This window comes from Heterodontus francisci, chromosome 2 (assembly GCF_036365525.1).
Source record: "Heterodontus francisci isolate sHetFra1 chromosome 2, sHetFra1.hap1, whole genome shotgun sequence".
NCBI lineage: Eukaryota > Metazoa > Chordata > Chondrichthyes > Heterodontiformes > Heterodontidae > Heterodontus > Heterodontus francisci.
In genome coordinates this window covers 218,898,080-218,915,341 of record NC_090372.1, presented here as the reverse complement: position 1 = coordinate 218,915,341, position 17,262 = coordinate 218,898,080, and the positions used below count along the sequence as shown (strand labels likewise).

The window sequence follows — 17,262 nt, the reverse complement described above, 5'->3', positions numbered from 1 at the left end:
AAGGTGGTGGTGAGCTGCCTTCTTGAACCGCTGCAGTCCATTTGGGGTAGGTACACCCACAGTGCTGTTAGGGAGTTCCAGGATTTTGACCCAGCGACAGTGAAGGAACAGTGATATAGTTCCAAGTCGGGATGGTGTGTGAGTTGGAGGGGAACTTGCAGGTGGCTGCAGCCCTTGTCCTTCTAGGTGGTAGAGGTCGCGGGTTTGGAAGGTGCTGTCTAAGGAGCCTTGGCGAGTTGCTGCAGTGCATCTTGTAGATGGTGCACACTGCTGCCACTGTGCGTCGGTGGTGGAGGGAGTGAATGTTTAGGTTTAAGATGTGCTTCTGTTACAAAGTGTTTTGTCTCTGCAGGAGGAAACCAGCCTGTAGCAAGAAGCCCAAAGGGAAAGAAAGTTTTCATCATCTGCGACTCGAGTGCAAACAAACTGAAACTCAAAATGGCGGCTGCGAGGCGGATCTGTCCTGGCAGCAATTCACCCCAGCTCAGGCAGGATGACTCCACAAGACCCCCGTCTCGCAAGCACCCACCCAGCATCGGTGACAACTCAGCCAAGCTCTTCACCCACATGCCAAGACCGCCGACTGATTCAAAACCTGCCCACAGCTTTAAGAGACCCGTATCGGCCTCTTTGCAGAACCCGGAGCGGGCCAGGAAACTCCTGGGCTCACAGGACTGGGTTCGCTGCCTCCACCTCTCCAAATCCAGCCAGCGAATCACCCCAATCACAGAGTTCCTGCCACACCGCCTGGAAGGATTATAAACTGGGAGCTGCTCCAGGCCTGCGTTCTTTCTCTCTTTGATTAGCTTTAAACAAATCCACTGGCGTTTACCAATTCTTGTATCAAGAAGTTGTTGATCAATAAAAAGCAAGAAATGGCAGCCAGCCGATGCCAAAGATTCGAGGGTTCATTTCCAGCTTCAGCTGGCAGGCTTGTGCTCCAAAAGGCTGCACCAGCCGTCTCCAGGCTTAATACAGCTCCGTCCGAAACCCTGAACTGGTGTGCAGTCCCCACCGTCTACAGTGGGCATGTGTGAATGGGATGTGCCTGCTATATATCGATGGTCAGTATAATGGGGAGGCATGAATGTTGGTGAGACTGCAAATAGCTTTATTTGGACTGCAGTCAGTACTTGGGTAATCCCAACCAGTTAAAGTGGATTAGAAGGGTTTAAGCACACAAAAGGTGACCGAACATTAACCGTTATTTGCTTATACTTTTCTCTTGCATTCATTCAGGGCATCTTAAATGAGGTGTGACTTGTGCGTAAACACAACTGTTTCTACCCAAAATAAACAGAGCTCTTCAAATGCTACAACTGACAAATACATCCTGCTCACCGCTTTCTGTCCATTTTAATTGTAGGCATGTTAAGTGGTGAGGACTGTAGATCACGTGATGCTTCTGAAGAGTTTGATACTTGTTCGGAACAGATCACAAACCCAGCACAAAGCATCTCTCAATCAGCTTCAGATTTCAAATTTAAAACAAGGCGTTTCATTTTATTTGGGCAGGGGATAGGAAGGGAACATTCATCATTGTCCATTACTGGAGGAGTAAACCGGCTCGTGTGTTTCTCAGCTAAGACACGAAAAGATGCCGAAACGCACTGACAGGAGAGATACCCTTCACTCCTCAGAACCTTCATTCTTTATTGATGGGGGTGGTGGTGAAGAAGAGTGTTTATACTGACAGTATAGCTGCGATCAAATCGGGGAAATCGGACCAATATCCTGCCAGTTTGCAGGCATTACCTGTGAATTATTCTCAGGTGCCACATCTGTTGAGGGATAAAGGTTTACCTGCAATTCGGGATTGGCACTAAATGCTGACCTTGCCAGCAACACCAATATCCCAAGAACAAACATAAAACATTGCCTTAAGAAGGGGTGCTAGATCGATTGCTCGGATGAGAGGGCTGTCCTATAAGGAGAGATTGAGTAGACTGGGCCGATATTCCCTGGAGTTTAGAAAATTGAGAGATAATATTGAAATGTAGAAGATTCTTAGATGGCTTGACAGGGTAGACACTGGGTTGGGGAATCTAGAACTAGGAGGGGTCATAGTCTCAGGATAAGGGGTTGGCCATTTAGGACTGAGATGAGGAGAAATCTCTGCACTCAGAGGGTTGTGAAATTTTTCAAATTCTCTCCTGTTAAGGGTTGTGGATGCTCAGTCGTTGAGTATATTTAAAATTGAGATAGACAGATTTTTGGACACCAGGTCAATGAAGGGATATGGGGAGTGGGTGGGAAAGTGGAGTGGAGGTAAAGGTCATCCATGATTGCATTGAATAGTGCAGCAGGTTCAAGGGGCTGAATGGCCTACTCGTACATCAACAAAGTCCTTTTTAAAAGGAGTCAGGACTGAATGTCATTGGGAATGATGGCAGAGAATGAGAGACTGCTGTGGTGGCCAAGAGGATTACTTTATTCACAGTTATCAACAAAGTTCAGCAATTCCCAGAGAAACCTGTAACGGGCATGGTGGCCTCAAAGGGACATCAGGCGTCAGCCTACCAGATTTTAAAGGGAAGAGACAGGCTGCTTAACCGGTCAACGAAAGAAAAACAAGCGGACATCTCTGTGACACCTTTCATGACCTCAGGACATCCCAAAGCACATTGCAGCCAATGAATTACTTTTGAAGTGGAGTTACAGTTGTAAAATAGGAAAAAAGGCAGCCAATCCCACACAGCTAAATCCCACAAACAGTAATCAGTAATGACCAGATAATCAGTTTATTAGTGATGTCAGTTGAGGGATAAATATTGACCGGGACATCAGGAATAACTCCCCTGCTCTTCTTCAAATAGTGCCAAGGGATCTTTCATTCATGTGACAGGACGGATGGGGCCTCGATTTTAAAGATGGCACCGCTGACAGTGCATCTCTCCCTCAGTACTGCACTGGGAGTGCTAGTCTGGACTATGTGCTCAGGTCTCGAGTGAGGTTTGAATGCATGTCCTCCTGACTCAGAGGAATGCTACCCACTCAGCAATGGATGACAAAGAATCAGAAGGGGACTGGGGTGGGAAGGAGTGCGATCAGCCATTCAAAGACCACTATTGACCCACAAGAGTTCAGACTGGTACACTTGCGGGAATGGTGGTGGGCGGGGGGGGGGGTTGTAGTTTGGGGGGGGATGGTGGGTGGAGGTCGGCAGTGCTGGTGTTAGTTCAGACAGCACTGCAGTTTGGTGGCAATTCAGATGGCTCGCAGTCTCTCAGCATGCACCAGCACAGAGATGGTCGTAGGGAGAGGAGAGCAGAGGGGTCCTGCACTCCATCCGAGATGGCCATGAGGACATGGGATCGTTCCTCCATATCCTGCAGTCTCCATTCATTGAATACCTTCCATCTTTCCTCTGCCAAATCTCCACACACTCTGTTCTCCCATGAGGGGACAGACGAGCGGGTTCCTCCCAGTCCTGGCTCAGCTGTGAGGAGGTGCATGGGGTGGTCTGACAGGGAATTCCTAATGGGGTAGGGCTGTGTCTCTTTGCCAAGGCATCACAGTGGGTACTGGAGAAGGGCTGGTGCGATCCCAAGTGCTACCATACACGACCATGTCACTTTGTGAAAATACTTACAAACACCAGACGCCTGCTAACTGAACTGCAGTGAATAAAGGATCACATAGCACTCTTCAGATGAAGCTTTGCAAATGCTATACACTCAGCCCAGGCCATTACATCACCTCTCCAGTCCCTCTGGGCTTTCCCCTCGCACTCTCCTCCCATGCTCTCTCCCCCCCACCCTACTCTTCAGTAACTCTTCTTTTTCCTTTGCAATCCGCTCCTGCTCTTCATCGTCCTGCTGCCTCAGCTTCCCTTCTATCTCCTCCGGAATCTCCACCTCCAGCAGATTCTCCATTCCAGCCTCGGGCTCATCGGAGATCAACACCTGGGTAAAGGGAACACAATCATCTGATGGTCACCAGCATCATGTGGTACAGCTCAGTGGGCAACACTTCCACCTCGGCGTCAGAAGGTTCGAGTCCCATTCCAGAGCCTTGAGTACACAATCCAAACTTACACTCCCAGTGCAGTATTGAGGGAATGCTGCACTGTCAGAGGTGCCATCTTTCAGATGTGATGTCAAACCAAGGCCCTGTCTGCCCTCTCGGTTGGGTGTAAAAGGGTCCACGGTATCCTGACCAGTATCAAACAACATCACTCAAACAAATTATCTGGTCACTATCACATTGCTATCTGTGGGATCTTGCTGTGTGCAAATTGGCTGCTGTGTCATTATACTTCAAAAGTACTTAATTGGCTTTAAGGAGCTTTGGGATGTCCTGAGACTGTGAAAGGCTCTATAGAAATGCAAGTTCCTTCATTTAATGTGTTGGTCTTTCTGTATTTATTAATTAGGGGTTGAGTTATTTTCAGCCTATGCGGAAAGCCAGCCCTACCTCCGTGGCTCAGAAAGGTGAGGCAACTCTCTGCATGGCAGCAGGGGGAGCCAGTGGTTTGATCCGTGCTCTGTGCCAAGTTAACTGATCGCTGCAGGATAGCACTGGGTCATGCTGCAAATTTAGTCTAGGGGTGCCTGTATTCAGGGAATTAGCCACGATTTCACTGCTGATCTTCGCCAGCCGAAACCACGTGCGTTTGCACATCCAGTGAGTGCAGGATCAAGCTTGATTGACCCCGCCCGGCCCTTGCTATCTTCAAATATCCTGCCGTGTGCTGCTGCCTAGACTAGTGAAGAATGGTCAAAATGATAGATTCACAACCCTCTGAGTGAAGAAATTCCTCCTCATCTCAGTCCTAAATGGCTGACCCCTTATTCCGAGACTGTGACCCCATGTTCTAGATTCTCTGTCAAGCCCCTTAAGTGTTTCAGATGTTTCAAGTGAAGTGTAGTCACTGTTGCAACATAGGAAATGCAGCGGCCAATTTGCACACAGCAATGAAATAAACCGTTAGTGGTATCGGCTGACATATATACGTTTGTCAGGACACTGGGGAGAGAATTAACCTGTTCTTCCAAGTGGAGAGGGGGCTCAGGCCCACAATTATGTGTCTGAGGTATGAATGCCATGCACTGAGTCATGGCTGACAGAACAGCTGCTTGGGTGAATGCCAACAACAGCCGCTATGTTTGGAACTGTATCCCAGCTGCAGTCAGCATCATCAGAACAGGAAGCCAGGGAGGGGGAGAACAATTCCCCCACCACCACCACCCCTCACGTCTCCTTCACCACCCACCAGCATCCCCCCCCCCCGAGTGAAACTCTGCAAGACCCGTACCTCAATCAGCTTCTCACACGCAGCACCAACGTCCGGCTCCTTCTCCCACTTGTGCAACTCTCGCAGGATCACATAGGCATTCTTCTCCTTCACCATCTTACGCCCATTTCTCGTCGCCGTAAGCTAGGAAGGAAAGTAAGTGGTGGTTTATCCGGAGATACCAAGAGACAGACGCTCCAAAACAACTCCGTGCATCTTCCGATCACATGGAGGAACAGATGGAATACTTTGGGAGATAACACTTTAATTGCACTTGTAAAGGTGAAAGGAATATTATCTTATTTGGTCACAGCATCAAACTCTCCCAGCGCAGGTACAGCACGGGGGTTAGATTAAAAAAAAACTGGGTTAGATACAGAGTAAAGCTCCCTCTTTTTCTTCTACCTTTCCACCCCTACTCCCACTCCCCATCATACTGTTTAAAGTTTTTCAAAAAAAACCTGTCATTTGCTTTGTTTCTTATGGGTGGGCGTGGCTCTTTGAACCCATGGCAAGCCCTTCTGTACCGGCCGCACGTATGCTGCTGTGGCTGCTCCTGTTGCCCCGTCACCATTTGAGCTGATAACATCAAAGCATGGGGTCAAGACCTACATCCACCCGAACATGATAATAGAGGCATGTGTAAAAGCAACAGCCGAGGCTCTTGGCCCCTTGGCCAAATGTATGGGAAGGCTGTGTTTTTCCTGAAGACCGAGCGGGCGGTGTCTCTGGCCCTGAACAAGGGGCTCACCGTGGGCAGGATCCTTCTGCCAGGGGACCCCTGGGGGGCCAGCGCGCAGCAGGTCACCTTGCCAAATGTCCCGCCCTTCATTCCTGGCGAGCGCCTCCTCCCCCACCTGCACTATCTGGGGGAGGTAAAGACGGGGCTCACCCCAGTCCTGTTTGATCTTCAGGAGAACAGCCTCCAGCGTGTATACTCCTTCCACCGCCAGCTCTTTATGCACAACATCCACCTGATCCGGGACCTGATCCATCTTTCCCAGAGGACTGGTCTTTCGGTTGCCTTTCTCTCCCTCGATCAGGAAAAGGCATTCGACAGGGTGGATCACGAATATCTTTTTGGGACTTGACACACGTTCCGACTCGGGCCGCATTTTGTGGCCCGGGTACAACTTTTATACGCCTCCACAGAGTGTCTGGTCAAAGTTAACGGGTCCTCGACGGCACTCCTTTGCTTTGGGAGAGCAGTGCATCAGGGATGTCCAATGTCCAGCCAATTGTATACCAAATGCGTGGAGCCATTCCTGTGCCTGCTTCGGAGGAGGTTGACTGGATTGGCTCTGCGCGGGCCAAGCATGCGGGTCGTCCTCTTGGCTTACACCGACGACGTGCTCCTCACGGTCACAGATCCCATTGACTTGCGAAGGATGTGCGACTGCCAGCAGACCTTTTCTGCTAAATCCTCCGCGAGTATCAATTGGGAGAAACGTTCCTGACTCCCTGGTGTGTCAGTGGCGGGTGGACTCCCTGCCGGAGGAGTTGACACCTTTTGTGTGGAGAACCACGCAGGCTCCTCTATCTGGGAGTCCACCTTAGCCCCGCTGAAGAAGCCTGGCCGCCAAATTGGTAGACGTTGGGCGAAAGTCACCACTCGGCTGGGACATTGGACAGGACTGCTCAGAGTGCTTTCCTACAGGACCTGAACACTGGTCATAAACCAACTGGTGGCCTCGATGCTGTGGTACCGGTTGGTCACTTTGGCCCCGCCCCCTGCATTTGCCACCAAGATCCAGAAGAAGCTCATCGATTTCTTCTGGGGCAAGAGGAAACACAGGGTCTCTGCCGCGGTCCTGTGTCTCCCGATTGAGGGGGGCGGCCAGTCGCTGGTGTGCATCTGCACCCAGGCTGCAACTCTCCGCCTTCAGACCTCGCAGAGATACCTGTACGTCGAGCATCCTCCCAGATGGTGTGCGCTGACAACGTATTTTTTCCGCCAATGTCATTGCCTTCAAGACGACACACAGCCCCTGGCGTAGATCGTTAGCCGCGCCTCTCTGAGGGAGTTGCCTGTCTTTTACCGGGATCTATTCCGAGTCTGGAACATGGTCGCCTCCAGTCAGGGCGCTCCCCTGCCAGCGGAGGAGAGCACCACGGCTGTCCGGGCAGCCGGCTATGGGGACGGACCGACGGCGGAGGAATAGCCGAAGCCCGAGATGCCCCTCACTGCGGGTGACGAGGGGGCTCGGGAGTGCGGAGCGCTCCCGGCCGAGCTAACGCCCGCTCGGACAGAACTGCACATTGGACCAGGCCCCGAAACCCTTCTCGGGAGCCGGTCCCACACAACCTGAGCCACCTCTTGGAAATGCCCTCCATGCCATTCCACTCGGCGTGGAGGAGTTTCCTGTACGGGCTGCTCCTGCACACTCTCCACCTCCTCGCCCTCATCAGCCGGCCGGACACGCCCTGGCGGTACGTGCTGCCATCTGGCGGCGAGGGGACTCCCCGATGGAGGTCTCTCTACACAGGAGTCTGCCCCCTTTACATCGGGGACCTGGGGTGGAGGGTGCGGCACAGGGCAGTCCCGTGCAATCAACTTTTAAGTAGGTTCATGGACTCCCAGGCTGCCTGTAATTTCTACAGTCTAGACGAGTCCATGTTCCACGTTTAAATGGAGTGTGTGAAGTTGCAGTCCCTGTTTGGGTATTTGAAGGGGCTGCTCCTCAAGTTCTAGTTGCGCTTCAGCCCCATGCTCCTGATCTTTGGGCACCCAGTGCGGAGGGGCGTGGGTCAGGAGGAGGATCCCCTTGTCGGTCTGCTCCAGGGCCCGCCCAAGGTGGCAATTCACAGGTCCAGGCTGCGGGCCATCGGGGGGGTCCGTCCACCCTGATTGCCTGCCCCTCTTCCGTGGTTAGGTTCGTGCCGGGGCGTCCCTGGAGAAGGAGCATGTGCTGTCCACCAGTTCGCTTGAGGCCTTCCACGTCCGGTGGGCACCGCAGGGGCTGGAGTGCATCATTGATGCTGAAAATACTATTTTAACTTGAGTTTCTGTTTTATTTATTCAATTTTAATAAAGTTATTTATTTAAAATGTATATAAAGGGGGCCTGGGAATAAATGCCCCCACAAGCAAAATAAAAGGAGCCTTGGCCACCAAGAAGAAAAAAAACGGGTTAGATGCAGAGTAAAGCTCCCTCTTCGTGTGCAGTGTGGGTATGCATTGTTGGAGCATATCTCCTTCCCTCACACTATTGTGCAGTCTCTCCGAGAAAGATGATCATTTATTCTGAGTAAAGGAATTCTTTGGGCTGCAGACTTGTATTCACCAGTTTAAAGCTACCCAAACTCTTCCAGAGCCAGTGGAATCCAAGTTTACTTTCGCCTTTTTGATTATCGGTCTGTCCTCTGAATGTTAGTCTTGGTTTAAAATAGATCCCGCCCTTTAAAATATGTTCAGGAAAGATTACAATTGACAGCTTTTCAAGTTTATGGGGTTCCTTATTCTGTAAGTGTAGAGGTGTGACAACTGGCATTTGCCCCCTTGGGCTGGGGAGGGTGGTGGGGGGGGTGGGTGGGGGGGCGTTGAAGCCAGTCGAAATTTCCACAAATCATGCAATAAAATCAGCTGTATGTGTAGGAGGATTGTGCACGGCTGCGATGCCCAAAATGCTCGGGTAGCCGAGATTCACACCTGGACATTTTTGGGCATTTGCACATGAACAAATCACAACAATAAGCAATCTAACATTGGTTTGCATTCTCGCACCAACCTGACTTTATCATGGACTTTTAGATTTGTGTTTTGAAACTCGTAGATTGAATGAGAGAAACACACTATAGGTTGGACTGAATCTCCTGGTATATGCACTCTTACCCTGATTAACAGAATTTGTCTGGAGATTTTGTAGGTTCTTAGTAGTAATCATATTTCTATCTAACGTACAGGAACAGCTGCCAAAAAAGCCTTAATTCAATTTACCGTTTGTTTAATGTACTTTTATGTACTCATTCTAGAGGTATCAGTGAGCTGCCTGTGGCTTGGGCAAGCCAGCTCCTGTGAGAGTCAACACCTTCAGGAGCTGTCCCCCAGTGAGAGTCAGCACCTTCAGGAACTGTCCCCCAGTGAGAGTCAGCACCTTCAGGAACTGTCCCCCAGTGAGAGTCAGCACCTTCAGGAACTGTCCCCCAGTGAGAATCAGCACCTTCAGGAGCTGTACCCCAGTGAGATTCAGCACCTTCAGGAGCTGTACCCCAGTGAGATTCAGCACCTTCAGGAGCTGTACCCCAGTGAGAATCAGCACCTTCAGGAGCTGTACCCCAGTGAGAATCAGCACCTTCAGGAGCTGTACCCCAGTGAGAATCAGCACTTTCAGGAGCTGTACCCCAGTGAGAATCAGCACCTTCAGGAGCTGTACCCCAGTGAGAATCAGCACCTTCAGGAGCTGTACCCCAGTGATAGTCAGCCCCTTCAGGAACTGTACCCCAGTGAGAATCAGCACCTTCAGGAGCTGTACCCCAGTGAGAATCAGCACCTTCAGGAGCTGTACCCCAGTGAGAATCAGCACCTTCAGGAGCTGTACCCCAGTGAGAATCAGCACTTTCAGGAGCTGTACCCCAGTGAGAATCAGCACCTTCAGGAGCTGTACCCCAGTGAGAATCAGCACTTTCAGGAGCTGTACCCCAGTGAGAATCAGCACCTTCAGGAGCTGTACCCCAGTGAGAATCAGCACCTTCAGGAGCTGTACCCCAGTGAGAATCAGCACTTTCAGGAGCTGTACCCCAGTGAGAATCAGCACCTTCAGGAGCTGTCCCCCAGTGAGAATCAGCACCTTCAGGAGCTGTCCCCCAGTGAGAATCAGCACCTTCAGGAGCTGTACCCCAGTGAGAATCAGCACCTTCAGGAGCTGTAGCCCAGTGAGAGTCAGCACCTTCAGGAGCTGTACCCCAGTGAGAATCAGCACCTTCAGGAGCTGTACCCCAGTGAGAATCAGCACCTTCAGGAGCTGTCCCCCAGTGAGAATCAGCACCTTCAAGAACTGTCCCCCAGTGAGAGTCAGCACCTTCAGGAACTGTCCCCCAGTGAGAGTCAGCACCTTCAAGAACTGTCCCCCAGTGAGAGTCAGCACCTTCAGGAACTGTCCCCCAGTGAGAGTCAGCACCTTCAGGAACTGTCCCCCAGTGAGATTCAGCACCTTCAGGAACTGTACCCCAGTGAGAGTCAGCACCTTCAGGAGCTGTACCCCAGTGAGAATCAGCACCTTCAGGAGCTGTACCCCAGTGAGAATCAGCACCTTCAGGAGCTGTCCCCCAGTGAGAATCAGCACCTTCAGGAGCTGTACCCCAGTGAGAATCAGCACCTTCAGGAGCTGTCCCCCAGTGAGAGTCATCACCTTCAGGAACTGTCCCCCAGTGAGAGTCAGCACCTTCAGGAACTGTATCCCAGTGAGAGTCAGCACCTTCAGCAACTGTCCCCCAGTGAGAGTCAGCACCTTCAGGAACTGTCCCCCAGTGAGAATCAGCACCTTCAGGAGCTGTACCCCAGTGAGAGTCAGCACCTTCAGGAACTGTCCCCCAGTGAGAATCAGCACCTTCAGGAACTGTACCCCAGTGAGAATCAGCACCTTCAGGAACTGTATCCCAGTGAGAGTCAGCACCTTCAGGAACTGTATCCCAGTGAGAGTCAGCACCTTCAGCAACTGTCCCCCAGTGAGAGTCAGCACCTTCAGGAACTGTATCCCAGTGAGAGTCAGCACCTTCAGGAACTGTATCCCAGTGAGAGTCATCACCTTCAGGAACTGTCCCCCAGTGAGAGTCAGCACCTTCAAGAACTGTATCCCAGTGAGAGTCAGCACCTTCAGGAACTGTATCCCAGTGAGAGTCAGCACCTTCAGGATCTGCCCCCCCAGTGAGAGTCAGCACCTTCAGGAACTGTATCCCAGTGAGAATCAGCACCTTCAGGAATTGGCTTCCGATTTCCCTACAACAAAAGCTTCAAAAATGTACGTTTTGTCTGTGAAATACTTTGTGACGTCCTCAGGTTGTAAATAAAGCTTTATAATTTCAAACCTTTCTTTCTATCTACGCTAGCCAGCAGATACATACTAGGTTGATGGCCTCGAGGAGCATTTTGCGGATGTCTGGATCTTTCTCCCGCTGCTTGTCCTCTGGCAGGTACTGCAGGTCCACAGGCAGCCCTACATCATGACAGAGAGAGAAGCGAAAGGTCAGCAGGGGGATATCAGTTCTCACTACATGCAATCAAATCATTACTGAGAATCTGGGCGGACAGTTCAAATGTCGTCAGCTGACCTGGGCTACTCTCTGAACTTTCCCACTGTCTGCGCCCCCTTGACCATCTCCAAAGGCCCATCAGGGGCAGTCAAGATCCCGGCCTTCTACTGAAATGCAGCTCACGGGTGGCAACACCATCCCCCTTTCCAAAACCACCGATACATTTCACCATCTGTCCTGCCCAAAGCACTGCCATGGCGTCCATTACCTTCTTCTCGATGCCTTCTCCTCCTTCCAGCACCTCATCTTGTTCCAACCCTCTTGTCACTCCTTCAAAATCCTTGCCCTCCATCATCCTCCCATGCGTTATTCACCAAGATATCCTCCTTCCTTTCCTCTATCAGCCTCAACACTGAGAAACTCCTCATCCTCCATGACTTCATTCATCTTCTTCCCTCCTCTCGCTCTCTCCCCGACGTCACTGACCTCCTGCTTTCTTCAAACCTCTCCCTCTGTTTAAACACTTACCAGGGCGGCACAGTGGCGCAGTGGTTAGCACCGCAGCCTCACAGCTCCAGTGACCCGGGTTCAATTCTGGGTACTGCCTGTGTGGAGTTTGCAAGTTCTCCCTGTGTCTGCGTGGGTTTCCTCCGGGTGCTCCGGTTTCCTCCCACATGCCAAAAGACTTGCAGGTTGATAGGCGAATTGGCCATTATAAATTGCCCCTAGTATAGGTAGGTGGTAGGGAAAATATAGGACAGGTGGGGATGTGGTAGGAATATGGAATTAGTGTAGGATTAGTATAAATGGGTGGTTGATGGTCGGCACAGACTCGGTGGGCCGAAGGGCCTGTTTCAGTGCTGTATTTCTAACTAACATTCGCAATTGTGCACACCCTGCCCCACTGTCTCCTGTGGCTTCCCTCCTCCCAAGTTCTTGCTCACTGACACGGCCATGTCTTAATTACTTCCTCGTGTCTTTCACTATTCACATCCCCCTACCCCCTTTCTAAGACCACTTCCTTCACTGTCCGTCCCTGGAATAAACTCTGCCCCAAATCTCTTCCAACTGCAACTTTTAAACCTCAACTGTCTAGACTTTAACCCTCCATTCATCACAATAATTCTGCAGCTGTCAATCTGATTAAACACTGTGTCAAGGTACGCCATGGCAGTACTTTGGGCAGGACAGGTGGTGAAATGTGTCGGTGGTTTTGGAAAGGGGGATGGTGTTGCCAACCGTGAGCTGAGTTTCAGTCGAAGGCCGGGATCTTGACTGCCAGTGATGGGCCTTAGGAGCCGTTGTGGCCAGTCAAACTGTTACTCTCTCCCATCGCAGGCAATCCCCCTACTGCAACACCCAACTTCACTCCCTCAAATCCAAGGGGTGCAGACTCGAGTGTAACTATTTTAACCATCCACCACCAGATCCAACTGGTCCAAATTGTGCTAATGGGCCACAATCTCCTCCACCAGGATTATCCAAGAGCAAAGATAACCCCTAGTACCTTTTCTCCAACACCAAATATCATCTTAAACACCCCTCCCACACCAACAATAAGTGCGAGAAGCTCATTGACTTCTTTATCACTAAGATTGAGGTTGTCCATTCAGCTGCCTCTGCTGCGCCCTCCCTTCCTCTTCTGCATCAAGGCAAATCTCCCAATGCTTCCCCACCACCTCCCTGCTATGTCTTCTCATGCCCCGCCAGAGTTCATCTTGCCCATGAGACCCATCCCCTGCTCCCTTGACCCCCATTCCCACAAATCGGCAGATCACCAACTTCCGTTCCCGGCTCCTCCCTCCACGTCAGCTGACATTGTAAATGGTTCCCTCTCATTTTGGGAAAAAAAACCCTTCTAAAAATTAACACTCCTGAGCCCTCTGTCCTTGCAAACTAATGGCCAAACTCCAACCTCCCTTCCCCTCTCTAAAGTCCTTGAACATGTTGTCAGCCAACAAATCCATGCCCATCTTCCCCGCAACTCCATGTTTGAAATCTCTCCAATCAGGTTTCTGTCCCTTAATTAATCCAGAGGTAAAATTTCATGGTGTAAATCTGATGATTTTGTTTCCTAGATCACGGATCCTCATTAGCTCTGTGCCAGGAACCCCAGAAGCAGCAACTTGCTCAAGGGCCTCTCTCATCTGGCAATTCTGTGGCCTGGTACAGATTCAAAAAAGCCTTCTATAACTATTAATTAAGATGTTACAAATGCTGATTGTGAACACACATCTGTCACACTTTGTTGTGGATTTAAAGTGATCTATTAAATGCTGCATGCTGGAACCTGAAACTGATGAACGTATTCCAATTCGCAAAGGTCGCTGACCACGCAGCAATTAAGCTCTGGATGACCCGAGGGGTTAGGGGTTTGTGCACAGAATCACAAATGACGATGCCCTTCACAGTTGAACAGCATGTTGCCATTTGGTGTCTTGGCTCACAAAGGAAAAATGTCTACTTGAGTCAGACATCACTGCCCCCAGTTACGAGTCAGTGCCTTCAGAGAAGGGCGGGAATAAAATAAAATTTGTCCAACTCAGAATTGCTCTTTGGGCGGGTGACCGTAAACTCCGTCTCCGCCAGCACAAAGCTTTCAAAATCTCTTCTGGTGCTAACACCACATGCCCCGTTCCTCCCTACCTTCCATTTCATCTTCGCTCAACTCCTCAGGACCAGCCAGCGGCAGCAACAGGAATGGAAGAATGTCGACTTCGCTGCCAAGCAACCACTGGTGATATGCTATGGGAGGGAGACAAAGAAAGACAGGATCACTGAACAGCACCGTTGGTCCATGCAGGAGGCAAGCGAGCTCTACTCAAATAACCAGGACCCATTTTAGCGCCAGCAAATCTACAGCAGGAGTCTTCCACCACGACACCCCTTCAATTCGAGGAACCAAGTAGCTCATCTGAAAGACAGCATCGCTGACAATCCAGCAGTCCCTCCAGATCGCACACGCTGGAGACTGTGCTCCCTTACAGAGTCATTTACGGCATAGGAGGAGGCCATTCGACCCATCGAGTCCATGCCAGCTCTCCACGAGCAATCCAGTCAGTCCCATTCCCCCGCTCTATCTCCGTGGCCCTGCAAGTTTATTTCCTTCAAGCGCCCGTCCAACTTCCTTCTAAAATCATTGATCATCTCTGCTTCCACCACCCTTGTGGGCAGCGAATTCCAGGTCGTTGCACCCGCTGCATAAAAAAGTTCTTCCTCATATTCCCCTCGCATATCTTCCTCAAAACCTTCAATCTGTGTCCCCTAGTCCTTGTACCATCAGTTAATGGGAACAGTTTTTCCTTGTCTAACTTACCTAAGCCTGTCATAATCTTGTACATTTCTATTAAATCTCCCCTCAATCTCTTTTGCTCCAAGAAGAATAACTCCAGATTTCCAACCTAACCTTGTAACTAAAATCCCCCATTCAAGGAACCATTCTGGTAAATCTCCTCTGCACCCTCACAAAGGCCCTCACATCCTTCCTAAAGTGTGATGACTATAACTGGATGCAATACTCCAGTTGGGGCCTAACCAGAACTTTATAAAGGTTCAGCATAACCTCCCTGCTTTTGTACTCGATGCCCCTATTAATGAAGCTCAAGATCCCATATGCTTTACTAACCACACTCTCAATATGTCCTGCCACCTTCAAAGATCGATGCACATGCACCCCCAGGTCCCTTTGTTCCTGCACACTCTTTACAACTGTGCCATTAAGTCTGTATTGCCTCACCCTATCCCTTCAGCCAAAATGCATCACCTCACACTTGTCTGTGTTAAGTTCCATCCGCCCATTCTGCTAGCTATGTCCTGTTACAGGCAGTTCGTATCAGCCTCAATGTTGCCACTGTTCCAAGTTTGGTGTCATTGGCAAATTTTGAAATTCCACTGTGTATTCCAAGATCCAAGTTATTTATATATAGCCAAAAATAAAAAGCAGTGGTCCCAGCACTGATCCTTGGGGAACATGATTGTCTACCATCCTCCAGTCTGAAAAACAACCATTTACTACAACTCACTGTTTTCGGTGCTTAAGCCAATTTTTTTATCCAAGCTGACACTGACCTTCCTATTCCACGAGCCTCAGTTTTGTTAACCAGACTTTTATGTGGTACTTTGTCAAACGCATTCTTAAAACCCATATAAACAACATCTATTACATTTCCTTCATCAACCTTCTCTGTTACCTTATCGAAAAATTCAATTAGATAAGCCAAACACAATCTGTCTTTTACAAATCCATGCCGGCTCTCCTTAATTAACACAAACCTCTCCAAGTGGATGTTGATTTGTTTCCCCGAGTATTGTTTTTAAAACCTTACCCACTACTGATGTTAAACTAAGTGGCCTGTAGTTGTGCGGACTGTCCTTACACCCTTTCTTGAAGAAGGGTGTCACATTTGCCACTCTCCAATCCTCTGGCACCTCCCCCATATCCAGGGAAGATTGCAAGATTTTGGCAAGCCCTTCCGCTATTTCCATCCCCACTTCCTTTAGCAACCTGGGATGCAAGCCACCCGGACCAGGAGACTTAACTACCCAAAGCATAGCCAGCCTTTTTAGTACATCCTGCCTATCAATTTGTACCTCATCCATTAACTACACCATCTCCACTTCTTTCGAGAGCACAAGATTTATTTTATTTTTTAATTTGGGACCGGACAGGTCTCTCAGTTATACAGTTGTGTTCCCGTGATGATGACTGAGGAGATCAGATAAAGTGAGAGGGTGGAATCATGGAAGAGTTGGGAGCTCCAAGTGCAGAGAGGACCTCCACTTACAGAGCACCTTAATGATGTCTCTGAGAAACATCCCTAAGCAGAGGGTGCCAGCACTTTTGAAGGACTACTCAATTAGTCCCACTCCCCTGCTCTTTCCCTGCAGTCCTGCAAATACCTCCTTTCTGAGTATTTATCCATTTCCCTTTTAAAAGTTATTATTGAATCAGCTTCCTTTCAGGCAGAGGAGGATTTCCTTATGTTCTTCTATGTAATCCACTAGCCCCAGGTACAGGAACACAGGAAACTCTGCCCCAGTTCTCTTATGGATCTCAACACCCTGCCCTTCCACAGCTCTTCATCTGAAAAGGCTGAGTGCAGCATGCAGTGTTACAGCACCAGCAGAACTCCACAAAGGCCAGTCATCAGGCCGAATTGAGAGTGGGGAAGGGCAGCACGACTGGGTTTACATACTTTTCAGGATTGATGCCCACATATACCCACTATGCCACCAGACTGCTCTGTGCTTCAGCTGTCACTCAGTGGGTAGCACTCTCACCTGAGTGATCAGGTGGTGGTTTCAGGTCTCATTCAAGAAATTGGAACACAAGTTTCAGACTGACACTCACAGCATGGTGCCGAGGGAGTGCTGCACTGGCGGAGGGTCAGCGCTGAGGGAGTGCTGCACTGGCGGAGGGTCAGCTCCGAGGGAGCGCTGCCCTGCCGCAGGGTCAGCGCTGAGGGAGCGCTGCCCTGGCGGAGGGTCAGCTCTGAGGGAGCGCTGCCCTGGCGGAGGGTCAGCGCTGAGGGAGCGCTGCCCTGGCGGAGGGTCAGCGCTGAGGGAGCGCTGCCCTGGCGGAGGGTCAGCGCTGAGGGAGCGCTGCCCTGGCGGAGGGTCAGCGCTGAGGGAGCGCTGCCCCGTAAGAGGCGCAGTGCAGGAGGAGCACTGCACTGTCAGACGAGCAAGCTCCCACAAGCAGAAATATGATAATGACCAGATTATTTGTTTTTGTGATATTAATTCAGGGGTAAATATTGACCTGGACACCCAGGGAGAACTACCTGATCTCCTGGGCACCGACTTGAAAAGTTCATTTGCTGTAAAGTGCTTTGGGAC

At 50.3% G+C, this 17,262-nt stretch overlaps 1 protein-coding gene across 3 annotated transcripts in view; it reads right to left on the bottom strand.

Annotated features, from left to right (window-relative positions):
* Positions 1-2,410: 2,410 nt before the first annotated feature.
* The window catches only part of hgh1 (HGH1 homolog (S. cerevisiae)), a 28,029-nt gene continuing 13,177 nt past the window's right edge, over positions 2,411-17,262 (bottom strand). For all 3 annotated transcript variants that reach the window (XM_068015842.1, XM_068015834.1, XM_068015849.1), the window contains exons 4-7: positions 14,071-14,169; positions 11,296-11,387; positions 5,258-5,380; positions 2,411-3,905 (exon numbers count right to left, since the gene is read on the bottom strand). In XM_068015842.1, the coding sequence (XP_067871943.1) occupies positions 3,696-3,905; positions 5,258-5,380; positions 11,296-11,387; positions 14,071-14,169 (524 nt within the window). In that variant the 3' untranslated portion in view covers positions 2,411-3,695. The remainder of the gene's footprint in view (positions 3,906-5,257; positions 5,381-11,295; positions 11,388-14,070; positions 14,170-17,262) is intronic.